At 48.3% G+C, this 22,131-nt stretch overlaps 1 protein-coding gene across 3 annotated transcripts; it reads right to left on the bottom strand.

Moving 5' to 3' along the window:
• Positions 1-831: 831 nt before the first annotated feature.
• On the bottom strand, positions 832-20,715 carry LOC123127784 (LRR receptor-like serine/threonine-protein kinase FLS2). 3 transcript variants are annotated; one of them, XM_044547630.1, is made up of 16 exons: positions 20,349-20,715; positions 19,447-19,800; positions 19,240-19,368; positions 18,676-18,883; positions 18,239-18,385; positions 17,996-18,070; positions 17,740-17,811; positions 17,488-17,559; positions 12,354-12,425; positions 11,839-11,910; positions 11,172-11,243; positions 10,736-10,807; positions 3,450-3,593; positions 1,823-1,894; positions 1,376-1,522; positions 832-1,300 (listed from the first exon to the last, which is right to left on the bottom strand). In XM_044547630.1, exons 2-16 carry the CDS (start codon positions 19,657-19,659, stop codon positions 1,116-1,118), a joined length of 1,752 nt encoding a protein of 583 aa, XP_044403565.1. In that variant the 5' UTR covers positions 19,660-19,800; positions 20,349-20,715; the 3' UTR covers positions 832-1,115. The 3 variants fall into 3 exon arrangements, with proteins under 3 accessions (XP_044403565.1, XP_044403563.1, XP_044403564.1); XM_044547628.1 differs by having other exon boundaries at positions 20,345-20,714; XM_044547629.1 differs by lacking the exon at positions 20,349-20,715 and adding an exon at positions 20,203-20,294.
• Positions 20,716-22,131: the final 1,416 nt, after the last annotated feature.

The following is a 22,131-nucleotide window of genomic DNA, read 5'->3' as shown; positions in this document are numbered from 1 at the left end:
GCGCCACCGGTGGCGCCGCCGGTTCCCTCTCTCTCCATCGGCCGCTCCGGCGGCGGGAGGGAGGGGAACCTCGGGTCTGTTCGCTTGGTGGGTGTGTGTGGTAGGGTTAGGGTTAGGGTTGACGGAGACGCTGCCGAGGCCCTTGCGGTGATGGCGCATCGGAATAAGTTTCTCCAGGTTCCGTTCGCAGTCAGGCGAGGCTTTTGCCTTCGTCTAGGAGCCAGCGGGGTGGGGGATCCCCGGATCTCGTCGAGGTCGCGGGCTATGGTGGATGGAGGTCCATTGGCACTAACCGTTTGGGTCCTCAGATGAGCGATGGATGCAGGGAGACGAAGACCCTTCTTCTTTCTTGTCGGTATGATTTGCTGCTGCTATTCTTCTCCTTTCTCTGTGCCGATGCTGGTGGGAGATCCTGCTTTGTCCGGGCGGATGGCCCAGCCACGGTGTTGGACCGATCGGATCGCTCGAGTTCTTTTCCTTTCGGACATTTTTCGTGGCACTCAAAGCCAAAGATGGTGGCGACTGTTGCATGTTGCAGGTGTGTTGGATTAATGTTCATGCCCTCTCAGCGCTGGTGTCAAGAAAGAAGGAAGCAGTGTGACAGCAACTGTACCGTGGTCGAAGATGACGACTTGCTTGCGCTTGGTTGCAGATCCTTCTGCTACAAAGGTCTTCTCTCAAGATTCAGAGATGATAACACAGGACTGTGAAGATCTTCTTGTATTATGCTTGTGTTAAGGTACTCTAGATGTTCATGGTTTTTCGTGTTTGCGTTTCAATGTGCTTGTAAAGATCAACTACTTTGTGTCATTTTGTGATTTGAATGAAAAATTCTCAAAAAAAAAACCCACATGGCAGGAAGCGTGATATTTACAATTTTGTTCCTGCCCGTGGTTCGGCATGGAACAAAAGAAGAAATAGGATAGCAGTCGTGGTTTTTCGTCGCTTCAAACGAAGAACTTACAGTAGAGAGAAAACCTGCGTAAATAACAGGAAAAAAACCATGGCACGGGCCTGCGGAACCGCTCTTGGGGCCCGATCAGCCGCTCAGTCACGTCCATGATGAGGGCGGGATAAGCGGTATGTACAGGAGGAGGTACTGGGCGCCATGGAGACTACTCAGGCCGAACACTTATCAGATTGGGGAGCGCTGTCACCCTGAGCTTCTTCATCTCATTCGCTGTCACCCTGCACGAATCCAGCGTCAGCGAGCGCAGGTTCTGCAGCGCCTTCAGGTGACGGAGACCGGAGTTGGACACCCGAGAGTTGGAGACATTCAAGGAGATCAAAGCGGTCAAGCCTGTAAAAACCAGATCCGTCAGACAATGAGCACGTACAAGCAGATGCCATGTTGACAGGGAGGACGAAATAGTACCAGAAATCAGCTCCAGGGTTTTGTCTGTCAGCTTGGCATTTTGCGAAAGGTTGAGGAGCGTCAGAGCTTTGAGGTCCTTGATATTCTTCACTCCAGCATCAGTGATTGACCCACCGCATACCTCAAGGGACTCGAGATTCTTGAAATCTGATGCAGCATAAATCATGCCAGGGATAAGAGGGTGAGGTCGCGCACTCAAGTGCAGAAAGTTACAAATAATTTCGAATGACATTTCTGCTAAATGGTCTTAGAATTGGGTGGTACAATGCTTAAAAGCAAGATCCAAGAGAAATATAACTGGCTCTATGTTTCTGATATAACCTCAACTATTAGCTTAGGTACAGCAGAGTAGCGGACAGACAAGTGTTCATACAAGTGGTTGCAACAAATGTAGACTGGCGTAACCAATACAACAATGTGAAAATGATCGTGGAGGTGTGCTCTTACATCTCAAGAAGCTTGTCCCATGGTCAGTCACCCGAGCTCCGAAAAGGTCAAGATGAGTCAACCCAGTAAGACCTGTATTACCTCCAGGGATCAAACCTCTATCAAGTAATGACAGAAACAAGAATTCATGACCAGATTAAGTGCATACTGCAAAATTATGCTATTCCTTGTATCACAAATCTTATGTAACCACCAAGCTTGCTAATATGAAATATCAAGCACAAAAAAGAACACATATGGCACACGAGGTCCATATGAGACAACAAACTCTGCGTAATAAGTACCTTCATTCTAAAACCTTATCCCAGATGATGATCAGACCAACCGATTCGCCGTTTTAGAAAGGACCGATGAGAGTGAAATCAGCCTTCTTCCATAGGACAAAATTTATCGTTGGTAATGGTACTTCCACGAGATTCTGGGAGGATACGTGGCTAGGGGAGATGCCTCTAGCTATCCATTATCCTTCTCTATAATATTGTTCAGCGTAGAGATGCTTACGTTGCAACAGTATTACAGTCCAATCCTCTCAATATTCAATTCAGGAAGACTTTAGCGGGAAACCGTTGGAAAGCTTGGCTCCATCTTGTGAGAAGATTGACGGATGTTCACCTTTCTCAACAGCCAGATCAGTTGCACCGGAAACTAACCAAGAATGGAGTGTTTTCGGTAAAATCCATGTATTTGGATATTATCAACTCTGGCTCTATCCCTCGATCTGTGCATATTTGGAAAGTCAAAGTGCCCTTAAAAATTAAAGTGTTCATGTGGTTTGTCCACAAACAAGTCATTCTCACTAAGGATAATTTGGCAAAACGTAACCGGACAGGATCTCGAAGATGTAACTTCTGTGATCATGATGAATCTATCAAACACCTCTTTCTTGATTGCCCAATGGCCAAAATTTTATGGCGGTCTGTTCATATAGCATTTAACATTACTCCTCCAAATAGCATCCACACGTTATTTGGGACGTGGCTAAATGGAGTTGAGACAGAAATGGCGAAACATATCCGTGTAGGAGTATGTCCTTTATTATGGGCTATATGGAACTGCATGAACGATTTGGTTTTTAACAGAACAACACATATTCATTTCTTGCAGGTTATTTTCCAGGCCACTACATTGATCCGTATGTGGTCGCTACTCACTCCGACGGATGCCAGGGAGCGTATGGTTACTGGGTCTATCCGTTGGAAGACGGTAGCGCGGGCTATCTTCAACCGGTTTGGATGGCGGTCATGTAATAGGATAGGTGTTTAGTTTCCTATCTATCTTTATTCTGCCGGTTGTGGCTATCCCGTTTTCATATTTTTAGCTCTTTGTGAGCCCTTTTGCTTTTTGAGACTTGGGAGACTTTGTTGAACTGTTTGCTTATTAATAAAATGTGCTTATTAATAAAATGGCTGCATGCATCATTCTGATGCAGAGGCCGGGGGATAACCTCCTTTTCGAAAAAAAAATATGAGACAACAGAGAAAGCCACAACAAGCATGCCATAGTGAAAAACAGAACTGCCCCAGCAACTGGCAACTAACAGGTCTCGCGTCGCTACTGAGCATTAGTATCATTTTAACTCAATGAGTTGACAAAGGATTATGTGCCAATTGTAACATGTAATATATACCTATGAGTGCTGCTAAGCCAACATCAGTTATCAGGCGATTGTCAAGATTAACTGACTTCAGTGAATTCAACATGGAGATCTTCTTCATGCCAGTGTCTGTAACCAATGTAAATGAGAGATTTATGCTGTGCAAATTCCGAAGACCTGCAAAATGGAACAGCTTTGTGTTTAGGATGTCTCCCATGCCTGTGCAATAGCCGAACCGGAAGGAACAAAACAACTGCAGATAACTTCTTATTCAGTAAGTCCTGGTGACAACAAGTATTATAATTTCCTTAAGTGAAGAAACAATACACGACCATGTATGGACAGTCTGTAACTAGAGCACATCTTGATGAGGTGTTTGATAATATTCAAGAAGGGTAATATAATGAGAATGGGTGAAGGTATGCATTTTGAGTCTTAACTTCTCTCAATGAAAATAACTACTTGTCGGAAACATCATATTATCTAGTGATCATTGACGTTTTCGCCATCTTGGCATTCTTCTAATACAAAACAACACGAGTTTTGGCGCGTGTTCGGGATAAAAGTAACCGCTAAATTGCATTGATATAATATGGTAGAAAAAAAATGATGGCTCCTCTCGCGCAGCCCCGCTCCCGCTCCTAGCCCCCCCCCCTCCCCTCCCCAGCCCCGCCGCCGTCGACTCCCTGCCGGTAGCCCTCCTCGCTAGCCCTCCCCCTCTCCCTCCCGCCCATGGCGCCGCCCTCCCCCTCCCACTCCCTCCCCGGAGACCGGGTCTCCTCCGGCGATGACCGCTGGTCTGGCTCTGAGAGCTCGGCCTCCACGCGCTCCTACAGCGAGGTGGCCCGCACTCCACCTCCGGCGCGGCCCCCGTGACTGCGACGGCGGCTCCACAGCTGCCCGCCTCTGCTCGCCTCGGCCCCCGCTCGGAGATACATCGCGTCTCCGGCGGCGCCACGGTTGACGCTGATGGCTTCCGGCAGCCGCGCAGGCGGAACCGTCCCCAACCTCGCCGCTCGCCGCTGCCGGCCCCCCCTCCATCGCGGCGCCCGCGCAGCCCCTCCTCGAAGGAGGTCGCCGGGCTCTGCTTCCGGTGCCTCGACCACCGCCATCGCGTCCGCGATTGCACCAATGACATTCGGTGCAGGCGATGTTTGGTCTCTGGCCACGAATCCCGTGGATGCGACGAGTTCCACCGGCGCGCCGGCCGCGCCCCGCCCGCTGCAGCCGTGTACGCCGCTCCCCGCGAAGCACAACGCTCCCCACCTCCAACTCCGGCAATGCCTGTGAACATGGCTGAACCAGCGCGCATCATCATGTCGCGCTCCGTCGAGATGGAGGAGGTTGAGGAGGTGCTGAGCCGTGTGATGGTGGCCACCATCATGGGAACGCGGCCCCAAGTGACCGCCGACGATGTTGCCCAGCTCCTGTGCTCCATGTTCGGCTTTGAAGACGGAGACTTCACCACCCACCTGCACAAGCCTGAGGATTTCCTCATCATCTTCGGCTCTCGTGCCTCCAAGGACCGCATGAACGGTGACCACTACATCCGCAGCTCGCGCTTCTCCTTGTCGTTACGCCCATGGTGCAAGCTTGCCCATGCCGGCTCCGGCGGGTTTGAATACCGCGTTGAGCTCGAGCTCCGCGGCATCCCCGCTAACGCCTGGCATCTCACGACGGCGGAGCACATCCTTGGTACTAGCGTTTGGATTGAGCGCCTTCACCCCCTGACGCATTCCCGTGCGGACCTCACCACCTTCCGCCTCTCCGGTCGAGCTCACGACCCGGCCGCCATCCGTCGCGCCGCCATACTGGAGATTGTCGAGGTTACTCCGAGCCGCTCTGCCTCCTCCCCCCCCCCCTCCCCCCGACGGTCACCACCCTCACTTACCCGATCGCCATCGCCCTCGCCCGCTCTGACGTCGACCACACCCACGCCCGCATTGATGCTCCGCCCGCTGGCGAAGAGGGTGGCGATGATGCCGATGTCAGCGCCGACCCCGGCCCGAGTCGCAGCCGCCATCGCCGCCGTGGCCGTGGCCGCAAGCGCCGCCGCACTACTGCCGCGCCGGATGGACGCGCTGATGGCATGGCTATGGACACTGCTGGCTGGACGCGCTCCCGTGGCCAGCAGCGTGCTCATGGCGTGGCCGTCGCCGCTGCCTGGTTCGGAGCCTGCGCCGCCGCGTGTTCCCTACCGCCGCCGGCGACTATGCCCCCCTCGGACCGGTGCATGGATGCCTGGCCCACCACCCGCGCTGCGGCTCACCCCCCTCGTCATAAAGCCAAAAGAGGAAAGAGGGGAGGAAAGAAAAAGCACGCAAGAAAGGAGGCTGCGCTTGCCAAGGCTGCGGCGGCAGCAGATCCCAGGCCGACAGGATCGCATCAGCGGTTGGCCGTGCATGTCGCTGCCCTAGCTGGCTCCCAACCGCTGGTGCCAACTCCCCCGACAGGATCGCCTCAGTGGGAGGACATGCATGCCGTTGCGCCAGCTGGCCCCCATCTGCTGGAGCCAACCCCCCCACCCCCCCTGACGTCGGGCCCGACGAGACCCCGTCACTTGTGTTGCCTAGCGACCTGGTGGGCGCGGTCCCCGATGACGAGCCCACCTGCAGCGAGGTCCCGAACTCCCAGCCAATGGCGCCACCCATCACTGTTGTGGATGTTGATCCTCTGTCGGGGCAAAACGTCGCTTTGCACGCATCAGCGTCTGCCGCCACCGTCCTGCATGCTGGCCAATCTGCGCGGACGGACGCGCGTGATCTCCAATATGATGCCGCCTTGCCGCCACCCCATGGCTTACTGGTTACTGCTGCTGAGCCTGATTGCCAGCCCGCAAGCTCCTCGGCAGCCCAAGCCCAGGTGCGGATCCTCCAAAGGCCCCAAAGCCCAGACGGCCCATCAGATGAGGAGGCGATTCAGACGCCAACACCCACCATCAAAAGCGCGACACGCTTTGCGTCCCCCCTGTCACGCTCCGCCGCAGCCGCCTGCGTGCTCCCTCGACAAGCTCCTGGACCCTTGGTGACTTCCTCGCCGCGGCCACCAGGCAGCTCAGCTCGGTCCTCCCCACTCCTGGCCGTAAGCAAAGAAGGCAGCCGCTGAATTTTTCCCAACCTCGGCGCGGGCGCTCGGCCACCGTGGCCAAGACGAAGACCGGTGCACCGCCTACTACCGAACGACGCGCGCAGGTGCAGATACTGCACACGCTCGGCATCGTCGGTGTGTATCAGGCGATCACCCCGGAAGCCATGAAAGCATACGATGATGTGTTTGCTGCGCCGATCCCCAAGACCGTCCTTGCGGCCATTGCGGCGCTGGTTGGACGCGAGCTCCCCGCCGACCCCTCCGTCGCACCGGTTACCACGGTCATCGCTGGTAGGCCGATCGAGGCCTAGCCGCGCGTGTGGGCCCCTGTGTCGATCATGCTTTTATGGATCATGGCCTGAAAATTATCGTTTGGAATGTGCGCGGATTGAACGCTCGCGCTCGGCGCACCGCCATTCGCTCGTTTATTGTTTCTACCGACGCGTCGATCGTTTGCTTCCAAGAAACCAAGATGGAGTTCATCCACATGTCTACTATCCTTGAAACACTCGGTTCGGACTTCGATGACTATGTTTACCTGCCGGCGATCGGCACTCGCGGCGGTATACTGCTGGCCTGGAAGAGCAGGATGGTGACTGCTGACAATCACATGTTCAGCCCCAACACACTCACTACTCGAGCGCTGCTGCACCTTGGTGGCTGACCATTGTTTATGGGCCGCAGCAGGATCATGAGAAGATCGCGTTCCTTCAGGAAATCTGCGACGTACGCGCCAATTGCGCCGGTCCATGGATGCTTTGCGGGGACTTCAACTTGATCTATCGAGATGAAGACAAGAACAATGGGAACATCAACAGACGCATGATGGGGCGCTTCCGCCGTGTTATCAATGACCTCGTGCTTAAGGAGGTTTACCTCAATGGTCGACGATACACATGGTCGAATGAGCAGACCCCGCCCACGCTGGTTCACCTCAACCGTGTCCTCTGCACTGCGGACTGGGAGGAGCGGCACGGAGAGTGCCACCTTCGCTGCCTCGCCTCGGTTGTCTCCGATCATAGCCCACTCATGCTTGACTGCTCACCATTGCCCCTAGTGCATCGGCGCTTTCATTTCGAGTAGTACTGGACGCGCATTGCAGGCTTCCAGGACGTGGTTGCGGCTGCTTGGAGTTCGGTGGACGACCCGAGCCCGTTTCGCCGCATCATGCGGCGCTTGCAGGCCACCGCGCGCATGCTCACGAGCTGGAGTGCTCGCGCCATGGGCAACATCCGCGACCAGCTCGCGATCTCGCGTGAGCTGCTCCTGCGTCTTGACTCGGCCCAGGAGCTCCGCCAGCTAACACCCCACGAGGACTGGCTCCGCCGACAGATCAAGCTGTCATATCTTGGCCTTGCTTCGCTGGAGCGAACTTTGGCGCGACAGCGTGCGCGCATCTCTTATCTCAAAGATGGCGACGCCCACACATCCTTCTTCCATCGCCAGTGCACCTATCGCAAGCAGAAGAACATGATCCACTCCCTGATGGTTGACGGCACCGTGCTCACTGATCATGCTGACATGGCCGCGGCAGCCTTCGCGCACTTCGATTCCTTGCTCGGGACCGATCGCCCTCGATATTGCGCCCTTGACCTGCAACACATCATCGAGCCGACCGTCCTTGACGACCTGGAAGCCCCATTTAGTGAAGACGAGATTTGGCAAGCCATAAAGCGCTTAACAGCGCGCAAGGCGCCCGACCCTGATGGCTTTACCGCGGAGTTCCTCCGATCCTACTGGCCCGTCGTCAAGCATGACTTCGTCTGCGCCTTCCAGCAGCTCCATGCGCTCCGGGGACGAGGATTCAGCTGCCTGAACCAAGCGCTGCTCACGCTGATCCCAAAGCGCGCCGACGCTGCCAGTCTGTTCGACTACAGGCCCATCAGCCTAATTCACCTCGTCGCCAAGATCTTCGCGAAGATGTTACCCCTCCGCCTTGCGCCCAAGCTGAATGACTTGATCAGTCCCATCCAGAACGCCTTCATCCCCGGGCGCAGCCTCCACGACAATTTCTTGATCGTGCGACAGTCGGCACGCCTCCTCCACCAGATGGGAGCCCCGCGCATCCTCCTCAAGCTCGACCTCACCCGCGCCTTCGACTCCGTCTCGTGGCCCTTTCTCTTCGAGGCCCTGCGTCGATACGGTTTCAGCGACCGCTTCCTCGGCTGGATCGCTATCCTGCTATCGTCGGCCAGCACCCGAGTCCTTAATGGCGCGCCTAGACCTGCGATCTGGCATCGATGTGGACTCCGCCAGGGCGACCCTGTGTCACCGCAGCTCTTTGTGCTTGTTGTCGACACGTTGGGGCGCTTGTTCCACCGAGCTGCCGAGCTCAACGTTCTGCAACAGCTGCACCCCCGTCGCGCGATTCCCATCATCTCGCTTTATGCCGACGACGTCATCCTCTTCTGCCACCCCTCGCCTAGCGACACGTTGGCGGTCAGAGAGATCCTGCAGCTTTTCGGCCGTGCGTCAGGCCTGCGTGTCAACTTCCAGAAGAGCACGGCCACGATGAACCGTTGCGCGGACGACGAGGTCGCCCCGGCCGTCGCGACCCTGGGATGCCCCCTCGCGGAGTTCCCCATCACCTATCTGGGCATCCCCCTCACCTTGCGACGCCCGACGGCTGCCCAGCTGCAACCCGTCGTCGACAAGACTGCCGGGAAGCTGCCCACTTGGAAGGCGCACCTCATGAACAAGGCTGGTCGCCTCGCCTTTGTCAAGTCCGTCCTCAGTGCAATTCCCCTGCATCAGCTCCTTGTGCTCACGCCGCCGGAGAAAATCCTCAAACTCCTTGAGAAGATCCAGAGAGGATTCCTTTGGGCTGGCCGTGCCGATGCTCAAGGCGGCAACTGCCACGTGAATTGGCGCCGCGTCTGCCGCCCTACCAGCCTGGGCGGCCTTGGCATCCATGACCTGGAGCGCACGGGCCTCGCCTTGCGCACTAGATGACCTGGAGCGCACGCACAGATGGAAACAGAGCACGGGCTGGCCTCGACCTCCAGTTCTCAAGCGAGGAACATGCATTCTTTTTCGCGTCCACCTTCATGATCATTGGCGATGGTCGACGGGCATTGTTTTGGGAGGACCGCTGGATCAACGGATGATCCATCTCTGAGATCGCTCCTCAGCTATACGCCCTCATCCCCAAGCGCAGCCGCAAAAGCAGAACGGTGGCAGACGGCCTTCAGGCGCACCAGTGGGCTTCAGACATTCAGGGCACTCTTGGCATCCAAGAGATTGGCCAATACTTGCTAACCCCACCCTCTCTGCTGAACCGGACCATCTCCAATGGAAGTGGAATGCTTCAGGCACATACACCGCGCAGTCCGCGTACCTAGCCACCTAACATGGCTCTACATCCTGCCCGGCATGGCAGCTTACATGGAAGAGCTGCCCCCCCCCCCCCCCCCCCCCCCCCCCCCCCCCGCGAGTGAAGTTCTTCCACTGGCTCGCTAACTTGGGACGCTGCTGGACGGCCGATCGCCTCGCCCGCCGCCGATGAACCACCTGATCCTGGAATGCTCCTTCACCAAGCAGGTTTGGCATGACGTCCTGTCTTGGCTGCACCTACCATGCAGCGCGCCTAATGGTGAAGGCTCCCTACCTGTCTGGTGGCGTTCAGCGCGGCAGGCCACGCCCAAGCCGATGCACAAAGGGCTCACAACCGCAACGCTGCTGATCCCTTGGATGACATGGAAGCATCGCAACGATTGCGTCTTCAATGCTGCAACCCCATTGACTAGCGTCTTGGTAGCAAGGATCAAGGAAGAAGCTGCACTTTGGGCAACCGCAGGTGCTCGAGGCTTGCGTGTCATCCTCCCACAGACCTGGGACGTCCACTGATGTTTTTGTGTTTTGTCTGTACCAGAGCCTCCTAGGAGGATGTAACAAGCTATCTCTCTTTTCAATATAATGACGTTTTCTCGAAAAAAGATTAAGAAAAATGCACTAGGAAACTATGACAAGATCCACATAAAAATAAAATTCGCATATCGGTAATTCTCCCTGCCTCTGCATCATAAGATGCACACAGCCAATATTATCCATTAGTATGCTGGTTTTACTCCCCCGCAAAAAGAAAGTATGCTGGTTTTACTGCACAATGATTGTCATATTCATTACATCTTTTATGCAACTTTTATCCAGTGTTTTACGATATGAATGGAATAGCACTTAACTGCTATAAGAAATGAGAACTGAAAAGATCAATATCAAAAGTTAAGACCAACCAGAAAGATGCTGGAGCCCGTTGCTTCCAATTGCAGTGTCAGAAAGCTCCAAGCTTTTCAATAACACAAGGCCTACATTAACACAGGGACAGAATCTCGTAAGCATAAAGAGAACAATATTACCCATGATTACAATCAAGTAATACTCCAAAGCAGCCGCAAGTACAAGCCAACATTACAATTTAGCTAAATAAGGTGTTTGTAACAAATTTCCAGTCAACAGCATATAACTGATGCTAATTCTGCGCTAATATCAAGGCAGTCACAAGGAATAAAAAAATTAAAAATCAACTTATTAAATACAACCCAATTTTGAGATCAAACACCTACTGAAGACCGTGAATGAAAATAATTAATAGAAAACTACTTCATAAATGCTAAGCCCCAAGATTGTTCATAAATGCTAACCCTCAAGAGTGGTAAGAAAATAACCCACCCTTCAGATGTAGTAGACCTTCATCTCCGATCTTGCATGAATCCAGGTTTAAGGACTCCAAATTGGTTAGTCCTACAAGGATAAAAATGCATGGCTAGGTTTATATACCACATAAAAGTCATGCAACTCAAAAATGATTGTCTAGCTTTGATGTATTTCTTCAGGCACTAAAAATAGAAGAAGTGTGGGGTCATCAGTCTACAGCCACTAGCATGATATGCCAATGTACAAGGGAATTCCATGCATTGCTTTTTATCTTGTCTTTTCGGTCTGCGATGGGCAGTTAATTTAGAGACATATATGAAGTACAACAGTATATTGTGCTTATTAATGTGCAAAAATCTCCAACATTTCAGCTATCAAAGCAACCGCCAACAATTTGTCAATTTCATGTCTTATCAACAATATCAAGTGTTTCCAGGCCTGTTCATTATTAATTCATTATAATATAACCATTATTGGCACCAAGCCCATTTCTCCTTCCAAACACACGTACTCGTGCCGTTACAAGAAAGAAGCATCTAATAAGGTGATATCGGGGTGCAAAATCGAGCTAGAAGTGTTGCATAGATAAACCAGCAGATGTGACCCCAATACTGACACATTCTACATGTAAACATAAAAAAACTGAAGAATATGAGATAAATTTTAAGCAACATAGTCATACCTTTCAGATGCACCAAACATGCATCTGTAATATGGTTAAAGCCCAAATTTAAGACCTTCAAATTTTTAAGATCTGCAGAGCAGCAGCATTTTAATGAATAAAAGACAACAGCATGACACGAATTTGCAGTGTACTATGTAGTTATCATGACAATACATATCAAGTGCTAACTAAGAGAGATGAACTGAGAAAATAATCTTGACTTAACAGTTACCTTAATTCTCTTTGTGTAGCACACAAATGGCAGATTCAAAGGACATTTAATAATATGTGTATGTTGGAACTTACATGTGTGAAAACTCACACGTGTTCGCATGCACTGTGAATTTTCAAGGAGGATCCAAAATATTTATGCATCGAAAACAAGAAGCATTTCTAAAAGAGGTTATACGATAATTTTTTGAAACTGCCAGTTCGACCAAACAAAAGTTTCATAACCATTTTCGTTAACACATGTGCTTGCTTATTTTGAAATTGCATTGCTACATCATGGTTAGAAAGAACACAACATTTACCTTCAAAGCTTCCGCAGCCTTCATCATATATGCCACACCGATTCAAATTCAACAACATCAGTGAAGCCAATCCTACAGAAGCAAATGATGCATAAGGTTATATTTTTACTCTTTAATGTCTTCAACATGAAAATGTAATTGCCTTGCATAATTTGTAGCAATTCTGGTTTCAACTTACAGACAAAAAAATACTAGTACTATTTTTCCCCGGTAAAGGGAGATTTAATTGACTCTTAACAACATATCGAGCGATACATCCATAAAGAGTTTACCAACCTCTGCATAACAAGATATCCACAGCCCTTACAAGACAACTGTAAAACACAAGAACAAGCCCAAGCGACCCTGGAAACGGATAATATATCCTACTTCGGCGGTTCGTAGAAGTGCTAGGGTTAAGCTTAAAAAAATCCATGATGACTTATGAAAGGAATATTTTGGAATAGCAGAGGTCTGGCTGACTTGGCTAAACGAAGGTTCTTGGCTGAGACAACGATGGAGCAATAATTAGATTTTATTGCGCTATTGGAAACACGACGAGATAACTTTACCTCACATTTCCTTGGAACTCTATCCGGAGGAATTGATTTTGATTGGCACGTCTTACCTCCTAGAGGAAGATCTGGTGGGATATTACTAGGGGTTCGGTGTGAAACACTTGAGGTGCTTAACGTGGTTTGGGGAGATTTTGCGGTCAAGTTTCGGGTGAGATCAAAATTGGATGGTTTCCGATGGTCTCTCGTGGCTGTATATGGGGCAGCACAACCTGAACTCAAACCAGATTTCTTAGCCGACTTGGTGCGGATCTGTGGAGATGAAACTCTGCCAATCCTAGTCGGTGGGGACTTTAATATAATTCGGAGGAGAGATGAAAAGAACAATGACAATTTTGATGGACGTTGGTCTATGATGTTTAACATGATTATCGAGTCTTAATTTGAGAAAAATTGAGCTCACCGGTAGACAATTTACATGGGCCAATTTGTTGCCCACTCTGACTTATGAGAAGTTGGATAGGGTACTCGCTAGTGTGGAATGGGAACAAAAGTACCCATTGGTGTCGGTTCATGCGATGCAGAGAGCGATCTCAGATCACACACCCCTTCTTGTAGACTCGGGAGAGGCTACACACGTTGCGAACAAGAATGCTTTCTCTTTCGAACTAGGTTGGTTCGAGAAAGAGAACTTTTTGGAGATCATTGCACGCGAATGGGCAAAGCCTGTTAGTGGAAGAACTAGTATTGAGAGATGGCAAAATAAAATCAGACACATGAGACAGTTCTTGCGAGGTTGGGCCAGAAACGAGAGTGGGATTTACAAACAAGAAAAAGAGCGACTCACTCAATTGATTGAAGCGCTAGATTTAAAAGCTGAAAGCAACCTTCTTACGGTTAATGAGCAAAGCTCCAAGTACGAAGCTGAGCAAGGCTTACGAGCTCTTCTTAGAGAAGAGGAGCTCAAGTGGGCATTGCGTGCTAAAGTGCTTAAGGTTGTCCAAGGGGATGACAATACACAATTCTTCCATATGATTGTGAATGGCAAACATAGGAAGAAAAAAATCATACAGCTTGAACAGGACGAGGGGACAATTGTGGGGCATGAGAATCTGAAAGCTTGTATCTTTAATTACTACTCCCTCCGTTCGGAATTACTTGTCTCGAAAATGGATGTATCTAGAACTAAAATATGTCTAGATACATCCATTTCTTCGACAAGTAATTCAGAATGGAGGGAGTATAAACAACTTTTGGGGCATCCGGAAGCTAGCACGGTGGCCCTAGATGAATCTGTTATTGGAGATATCCCTCAGCTCCAGGTAGAGGAGAATGATATTCTATCTGCACCGTTTACTGAGAAGGAGGTTCTGGATGCAATCTCACAAATGAAACCGAATAAAGCACCGAGACCAGATGGGTTTCCAGCTGAATTCTATAAGAAATGTTGGCATATTATTAAGGATGATCTTATGCCTATGTTTCATGATTTCTTTAACAGTCATTTAGAGTTGTTTCATCTTAACTTTGGCATGATTACGCTGTTGCCAAAGAAAGAAGAGGCAGTTCGGATCGAACAATTCAGGCCCATATGTCTTCTTAACGTGAGTTTCAAAATTTTCACAAAGGTGGGTACCAATAGATTGACACAGATTGCTCATTCAGTGGTACAACCGAGCCAGACAGCGTTCATGCCAGGGCGACACATACTTGAAGGGGTGGTCGTTTTGCATGAAACGCTACATGAAATTCATTCGAAGAAGCTAGATGGGGTTATCTTCAAAGTGGATTTTGAGAAGGCATATGATAAAGTTAAGTGGCCTTTCCTTCAGCAGGCAATGCGCATGAAAGGATTTAGTGAGGCCTGGCGGAACCAAGTGGGTTCTCAAGTCCAGAAGGGTAGTGTCGGAATCAAGGTTAACGATGATATCGGTCATTACTTTCAGACACACAAGGGTTTGAGACAAGGAGATTCCATGTCTCCTCTCTTGTTTAATGTAGTAGCCGATATGTTGGCCATTCTTATTGGCAGGGCCAAGCAGCATGGTCAAGTGGAGGGGTTAGTTCCTCATCTGGTCGATGGAGGAGTATCCATCTTACAGTACGCTGACGACACTATCTTATTCATGGAACATGACATTGCTAAGGCGCGTAACATGAAACTTATATTATGTCTCTTCGAACAATTGTCTGGTTTAAAGATAAACTTTCACAAGAGTGAGTTGTTCTGCCTTGGGAAGGCCAAAGACGAGCAAGACACTTATAGACAACTGTTCGGGTGTGAATTAGGTTCTTTACCATTTAGTTATTTGGGCATACCGATTCACCACTGTAAGCTATCCAATAAAGAATGGAAGTGTATCAAAGATCGAATTGAAAAAAAGCTTAGCTGCTGGAAGGGCAGGCTTATGTCTTATGGAGGTCGGCTAGTGCTGATTACTGTACTGACTAGTATGCCGATGTTCCTACTATCGTTCTTCGAAATTCCAAAAGGGGTACGGAAGCGACTTGATTTCTTCAGATCTCAGTTCTTCTGGCAGTCCGATGAGGCCAAGAGGAAATACCGTCTCGTGCGATGGGATATCCTTTGCCGACCAAAAGACCAGGGGGGTCTCGGTATTGAGAACTTAGAAATCAAGAATAAATGCCTTATGAGCAAATGGCTCTATAGGTTAGAGACAGAGCCGGAGGGCATGTGGGCACAGATTTTGCGGAATAAGCATTTACAGTCGAAAACGCTCGCCCAGGTTACCATGAGACCAACTGACTCGCCATTCTGGAAAGGGCTTATGAGAACGAAGGACTTGTTCTTTCGTAGGGTCAAATTCTTGGTTGGCAATGGGATGTCAACAAGATTTTGGGAGGATACGTGGTTAGGAGAGACACCCCTGGCCGTACAATATCCCACCCTTTATAACATTGTGCAACGTAAGGAGGATTACGTAGGCACAGTTTTCCAAACGATTCCCTTGAATATTCAGTTCAGACGTGCGTTAGTTGGTGAGCGATGGACTGCCTGGATGCACTTGGTTCGGAGATTGATAGATGTTCAACTCTCCGACCAGCCGGATTCGACGCAATGGAAATTAGCTAAAAATGTGGTATTTACAGTGAAATCTTTCTATATGGATTTGATTAATTCTGGCCCAATCTCAAGATCGTTGCATATTTGGAAGATTAAGGTTCCCTTGCGTATTAAAACTTTTTATGTGGTTCGTCCACAAGCAAGTAATACTCACCAAGGACAACTTAATCAAGAGGCGATGGGTAGGTAGTTCACGTTGTTGTTTTTGTGATCATGATGAAACAATACAACATTTATTCCTTGAATGCCCACTCGCCAAATTGCTTTGGAGAACGATTCATATAGCCTTCAACATTAATCCTCCAGTTGACATTGAGTCGTTGTTTGGAACGTGGTTAGCTGGGGTTGAACATACTACTGCGGCTCGTATTCGGATTGGAATATGTGCGCTTCTGTGGGCTATATGGAACTGTAGGAATGATTTGATTTTTAACAGACAACACACTTTAACTTTCTTGCAGGTCATCTTCAGAGCTACCGCATGGATCCGTACGTGGTCCTTACTCACTCCTATGGACTCCAGGGAGCCTTTGGTTACTGGGTGCAACCAGTGGGAGATGGTAGCACGGGCTATATTCAACCGGTTCCGCGGTTCGGATGGCAGCCGCATAACAGGATAGGAGTCTAGGAAGCTTATCCTTCATATTGCCGTACCGGTTGTGATTGTCAGCATGTACTTTTCTTTTATTCTTTTGCTTCGCTCCGCTTGCGAGCTGTAATACTTTTATGACTTTGTGATACTTCCTGGATTTTTTAATAAGATGGCTGCAGGCATCGTCATGATGCAGAGGCCGGGGGTACGCCTCCATTTCCAAAAAAAAAACAAGAACATGAATCATATATGACTCGCATAAATCAGTGACCAATGCAAGACAAGTGCTAAAGTTCATAAACCACTGGAAACTGGCTGGTCTATCCAAACCAGTAACACACTTGTTTTCCACAATAGGGCTGGCTAAGGCTATTAAGGACACTGACCCCAATCTCCATTTTAGGCGGAATAAAGATATTGTTATCTGTTCCACTTGACTTAAACATCAGAATTTTTAAATATTTTTTCTTTACAAAAACAAAAACATTTTTGCTTAAACGACTCACACTGGAACAACCCAGGTAGCTAAATAAGTACTAAACAAAGTGATTTAACTCTGCACTATCAGGAGACCTTACGTATGATGAACAGAACATATGAGACACGGTTAGGAGATGTTTGGAAGAACATTATTTCTTGGTAGGTTAAGGTAGTTAGTTAAAACTTGAAGTCCAGAAAGGCTCGCAAGGAGGAAAAGAATTATGTTCGCTACCCCTATTGCTATTGATGAAATCACCCTTCAAGCAGCAGAATCAGACTACTCTTTTCAATTTTTATTACGTCTATTACTAAGTTTTCGAGTAAACTGAAGTTACCAGTGACCTAGTACGAATTGCCAAAAATACAAGAAATAGTTTACTAGTTAACAAACTAAATGACCACGAATCTAAGAAAATGAACCATGCAAGCCTACTGAATCAAGGTACAAGCCATTATTAGGAAATTTGTGGAAAGTTGCAGGACCTGAGATAGCTTCCAAGCATGCAGCGGTCACTGGACAGCTCTCCAAGTTAAGATGAGTTAACTTAGACAAGCCTACAGAAAACAGATAAAATGTAAACACATAAGCTTTGGATCAGATCAACGTCAAGAAATTAAATACAGACCATGCACTGACCTATAGAACACCAAATAATGATCCTTGGATCATTCCAACACTCAAAATTAAAGCACCGAATTCTAAATAGGAAAGAGGCAGGTTATAGTCATGTTTACCTGTAAGATAAGAAATACCCAGATCTGTAATTCTGCAAGAAGACAATTGCAGTTCCTTCAAATTTGTGAGATCTGCAAAAGGAAAGTGCTTGTCAAATTTTCAGGGATGGGATATGTGGTATAGATTCATTAAATTTTAGCTGCACAAAATTATAAAACTTCCTTCGTATTAAGAGAACGGGTCTAAGTCTGACAGACGGCATATGATATACCAAAGCAGAGAATATCAAAGGAAACAAATAGATTATTCTGTTACCTGATAAATACTTGATATCTGAATCTGTAATGTAGTTACAATATCTCATATTAAGTGACTCCAGCTTTCTCAGGCCTGAAAACGATAATTGCTGCTCAAATACCAATATCAACAACTCAAAAGGTTGTCGAAGTTAAGAGGTGTCAAATGCCATCATGACATTCCAAAACAAAAGGATAGCATTTAAAACTTTAGGTCCTTATATCAGTAAGTAAATTAATGTGATATTCAGAAGGGTGATACCTTTCACATGAACCAGGCCACCATGAATCTTCAGGCATCGCTCAAGGTCAAGATTTACCAAATTAACTAAATTTGCAAACACTCTCATTCCTTCAGCAGTAACACCGCCACTTCTCTTGAAACTTAAAGATGTCAAGTATGAGAAACCTGCAAATCCAATATATAGCAAAATAAATAAAAACTTAATTCGCAGAAAGTTAGAATATTATTCTCCATTTGAAGTGAAAGCTTGGGCTTGCATAAGCCCATAAGCCAGGGGAGAGTTGGGCTTATTAAGATTAAGGGAGTTTAACTTTATCTAACAACCAATTCCAAAACCTGCTAGGATGCAATTGATTAGGCTTGCAGCGTTTGTAGCAGCTACAAGCTCATACTCAAGCCCATCTAATACCAAGACATTTAGAGAAGAGTAACTCAGTAAGCAGTGTGTCACTGACCTGACAAAACTCCAAGGCCATGTTCTGAGACATTGTCACAGTAATTACATGATAAGCTTTGCATGTTTGAGCAATCACTAAGAAAATTTAAGCCACTGTCAGTAACTTCAGAGCAAGAAATGTCAACGGACAATAATGACTGCCTTTGTGAAGCCACTACTTCCATCCAGGCATCCTTAACTCCAGGATACTCCCCCAAACAAATGTCCTGATGGCGAAATACAAGAAGCAGTTATCCCGCAAAGACAAAGCTCTGTCTCAAAATATAGTATTCAGAATATTTTGTAAGTAAGATTTTATTAGGTTTGAGAAGTTGCCTTGTCATTTATAAATATCAAGTTTCAGTGTCAGATGATCCCAATACAAGGTGGTTATCGATTATATCCGAAGCAGGAAAGAGCACATAAAGTAATCAATAACATTAATTTTACATACAAGTACTAAGTTTGATGGAACCATATCTGGTTTACTACTTTCTTGATCAAGACCACCGGCTTATTGTTCAGTGTCTTATGAGACTAAATTGAGCATCACACTTGTAAGCATAGGCAGCGGAAACCTTACATGCAGCGCACAATCCCGAAAGGTTTCAAGTGATTCCTCCGTGAGGCAGTTCGAGTCCACCAGTTCATCGAAAATCTGCTGGCTGAGATCACTCGGCAGCATAGCAAGAGTAGAATACTTACTGATATCCTGCATATGCATTTGACGTCATTAGACAAAAATGCGGCATTTCTCAGCAAAGCAAAACACATACGTCCACGAAACTACCTTGCAGACTTTGGCGACACAGAGCTCCATGAGTGCCGGGCACCGGCCAGGGCCCTTCCCTGGTCCCTTGCGGGAGACATCGGAGCTGCTGCGGGGCAGCGTGAGCAGCAGCCATTTCAAGCTGCTGGTCTTCGAGAACCTCGTCGGTGTCTGGAGAGAGTCGTCGTCCTCCTCCACCAATTGGCTTCGCTTCCTTGAACAGACGCCACCCATGATCGGTGCGTACTGGAACTATCACTCCCCTGTCCCTGTGGACTCGAAGGGATCTATGATCCTGCACAATCTTGGTTCTGAATGACTGACAGTTGCATCGCGTCAACCGCCTCTACTTAATTAGTCAGCTTCCACTCCATTCTGCGACATGAAAGAAATCATACAGTTTTAGGAGCAGAACAGAACTTTACCATTACAGTTTATTTTTAAAAATATTAATCATGCATGATGCACCCAGCCACCCACTACATCATAGATGGCCAAAAACCCAATCCTGAATAAAATGGATCAATCGAAACCGAAGGTAGCAGTAAAACAAAAGGAGCGAGCACCAGTCCTGCAGCTACCCGAACAACAGAGCCCAGCTCTCCAGCAGGCCAGCTGAAGTAACAAATCAAAAAAAAAATCCAAATAAATTAACAGTACAACTGCACTCCAATCCAAGCTCAGATGAACCAAGAGCCGATCAAAGCGACCTCAAGAACCTCGCCGATCAATCAATACGTATCGGATTAACGGACGGCAGTAGCAGTGGTAGATTACCCCGGCAAAAGCGGATAAAGAAGGTAAGCCAAGGCTTTGGGGGGAAAAGGAACAGTGGCCCAACTAACCCCGCAGAGCCCAGAGAGTCCCCACAAAGAAGCATGGAAACAAACAACGCCATAGTCGGCCGCCGAATTCTCACCTACCCCACCGCCGCGGAGCCGCCACGGAAGCCACCAGCAGCTAAACCCAAACCCCCGGCGCTAGGGGTCAGCTCCACGGTTTTAATCCCGCCGCTTCGACGCGAGGTTAACGAACGCAACGAGCTCTCGCCGGATGGGGGCAGCGCAGTGGAGAAGAAAGGAAGGGGGAAACTGTTATTGTAGCAAGAACCGGAGCTGCCGGAGAGCCCCACGTGTCCTGCGGGGGGCACGAAGCACGGCGTCCCTGGCTTGTGGGCCGGGGTGTCGGTCTGGACCTCTCGGGGCTGCCGGGAGCGGCCGGTAGCCGGTTTCGAGGATGGGATAAGGCGAAGAGGGGTGAAGCAAGGGGCCGGCCACACGCTACCGGCCGATTGTGCGGCCGGGTATGTCCGTATTGGCCCCCCTTCTTTGGCGTACACACCGGACGAGACTTGCATACTCAGCGTGCTACTATCATGCCCCCGCATACGTGACATGATTTGATTAAAACAAAATAAGACCTGGTCTCATCCCTTAAAATCAAGGGGAAGAGATGATTAGATTAAAAAAAAACAGCCGTAAGATAGGGTGGAAGCACGGATGGGAGCATGAGAAGAGAGCAGGCAAGCCGGATCCGTACACACCGCCTACAGTGTACACTTCAGTTATTGTTTGTGGTGATTCCTTCCCTTACTCTCTCCATCACAGTTTAAAAGGCACAGTTAAATTTGTGTGCGTTTTCACAATAGACAAGGTTTAGGACGCATTGCATTTATTTTTAGTAGCTAATTAGTATTTCAATATACTATTTCTATATGCATGCATAGTGTGAATGCTATTTTTTAACCCATCTCACAACCAATAGATAACCACCTAGATCTCTGAGAATTTCCAAGCGCGCCTTTTAAACCGTGACGGAGGGAATATACAGTATAGGATAAGCCTAAGACTAGGCACAGTGGGAGTAACTTCGGCAGTAACATCGAGTCCAACTCGGTAAATTTGCTTATGTGACAATAAGTTAATGAGGAAAGAGGTAATTTGAATAACTTAGCTAGTTACTGTAACACCACATGTCCCAATGAAATGTGAGTCTATAACCTAATAAATGAAGTTTTACATGTTACCACACTAATGTTACTACTCACTATAAAAATAGTAATATAGTCTAATAATATGTGTATGTTATTCTCCATTGTGGCTAGTCTAAAAATGAATAGAGGTTGCGGACTCGGAGACTTGATACGGATGGTGGCATTTTCCTATATTTATTTGAGGGTTTTTTAATGTTTTTGTTTTGGCGGTATGACATGGCCCTTAACTCTAAAGAGTTTGTGACGACTTCATTAATCTAAAAATTTGTCAGTTCAGTCTTTTGAAGGAGTCTTGCGATGAAAATAGGTTAATTTGTCCTCGTCTCCAACTTACGCTGTCTGATGATTGTCGTGGTCTTAACTTGCACATTACTAGAGCTAGGGAGCCATTGACGAACATTGCCAGGAGACGCCAATGTTGATGATTTTAAACATGAATCACTGACCCGGAGAAGAATGTGAAGACCAGATAAATAGACCCAACCCATGTTAATGTTAGAAACATCATCGTGGATCCTATTGATGAAGCCACCCGCACCAACACGAATCGAGACGAAAGCATCATTTGGATAAATGAACCCTCACGCATCTGCAACGATACCGGAACTAGCAGCAGCATACACAGAGGTATTTTGTTCAAAGCACAAACATCTCTAGGCCAGCCAATCAGCCATCGACCTTATCTATTGGGGGGGGGGGGAGGGTCACAAACA

This window comes from Triticum aestivum, chromosome 6A (genome assembly GCF_018294505.1).
Source record: "Triticum aestivum cultivar Chinese Spring chromosome 6A, IWGSC CS RefSeq v2.1, whole genome shotgun sequence".
NCBI classification, from domain to species: Eukaryota; Viridiplantae; Streptophyta; class Magnoliopsida; order Poales; family Poaceae; genus Triticum; species Triticum aestivum.
The sequence above is the reverse complement of the archived record's forward strand: the minus strand, read 5'-3'. Positions and strand labels throughout refer to the sequence as shown.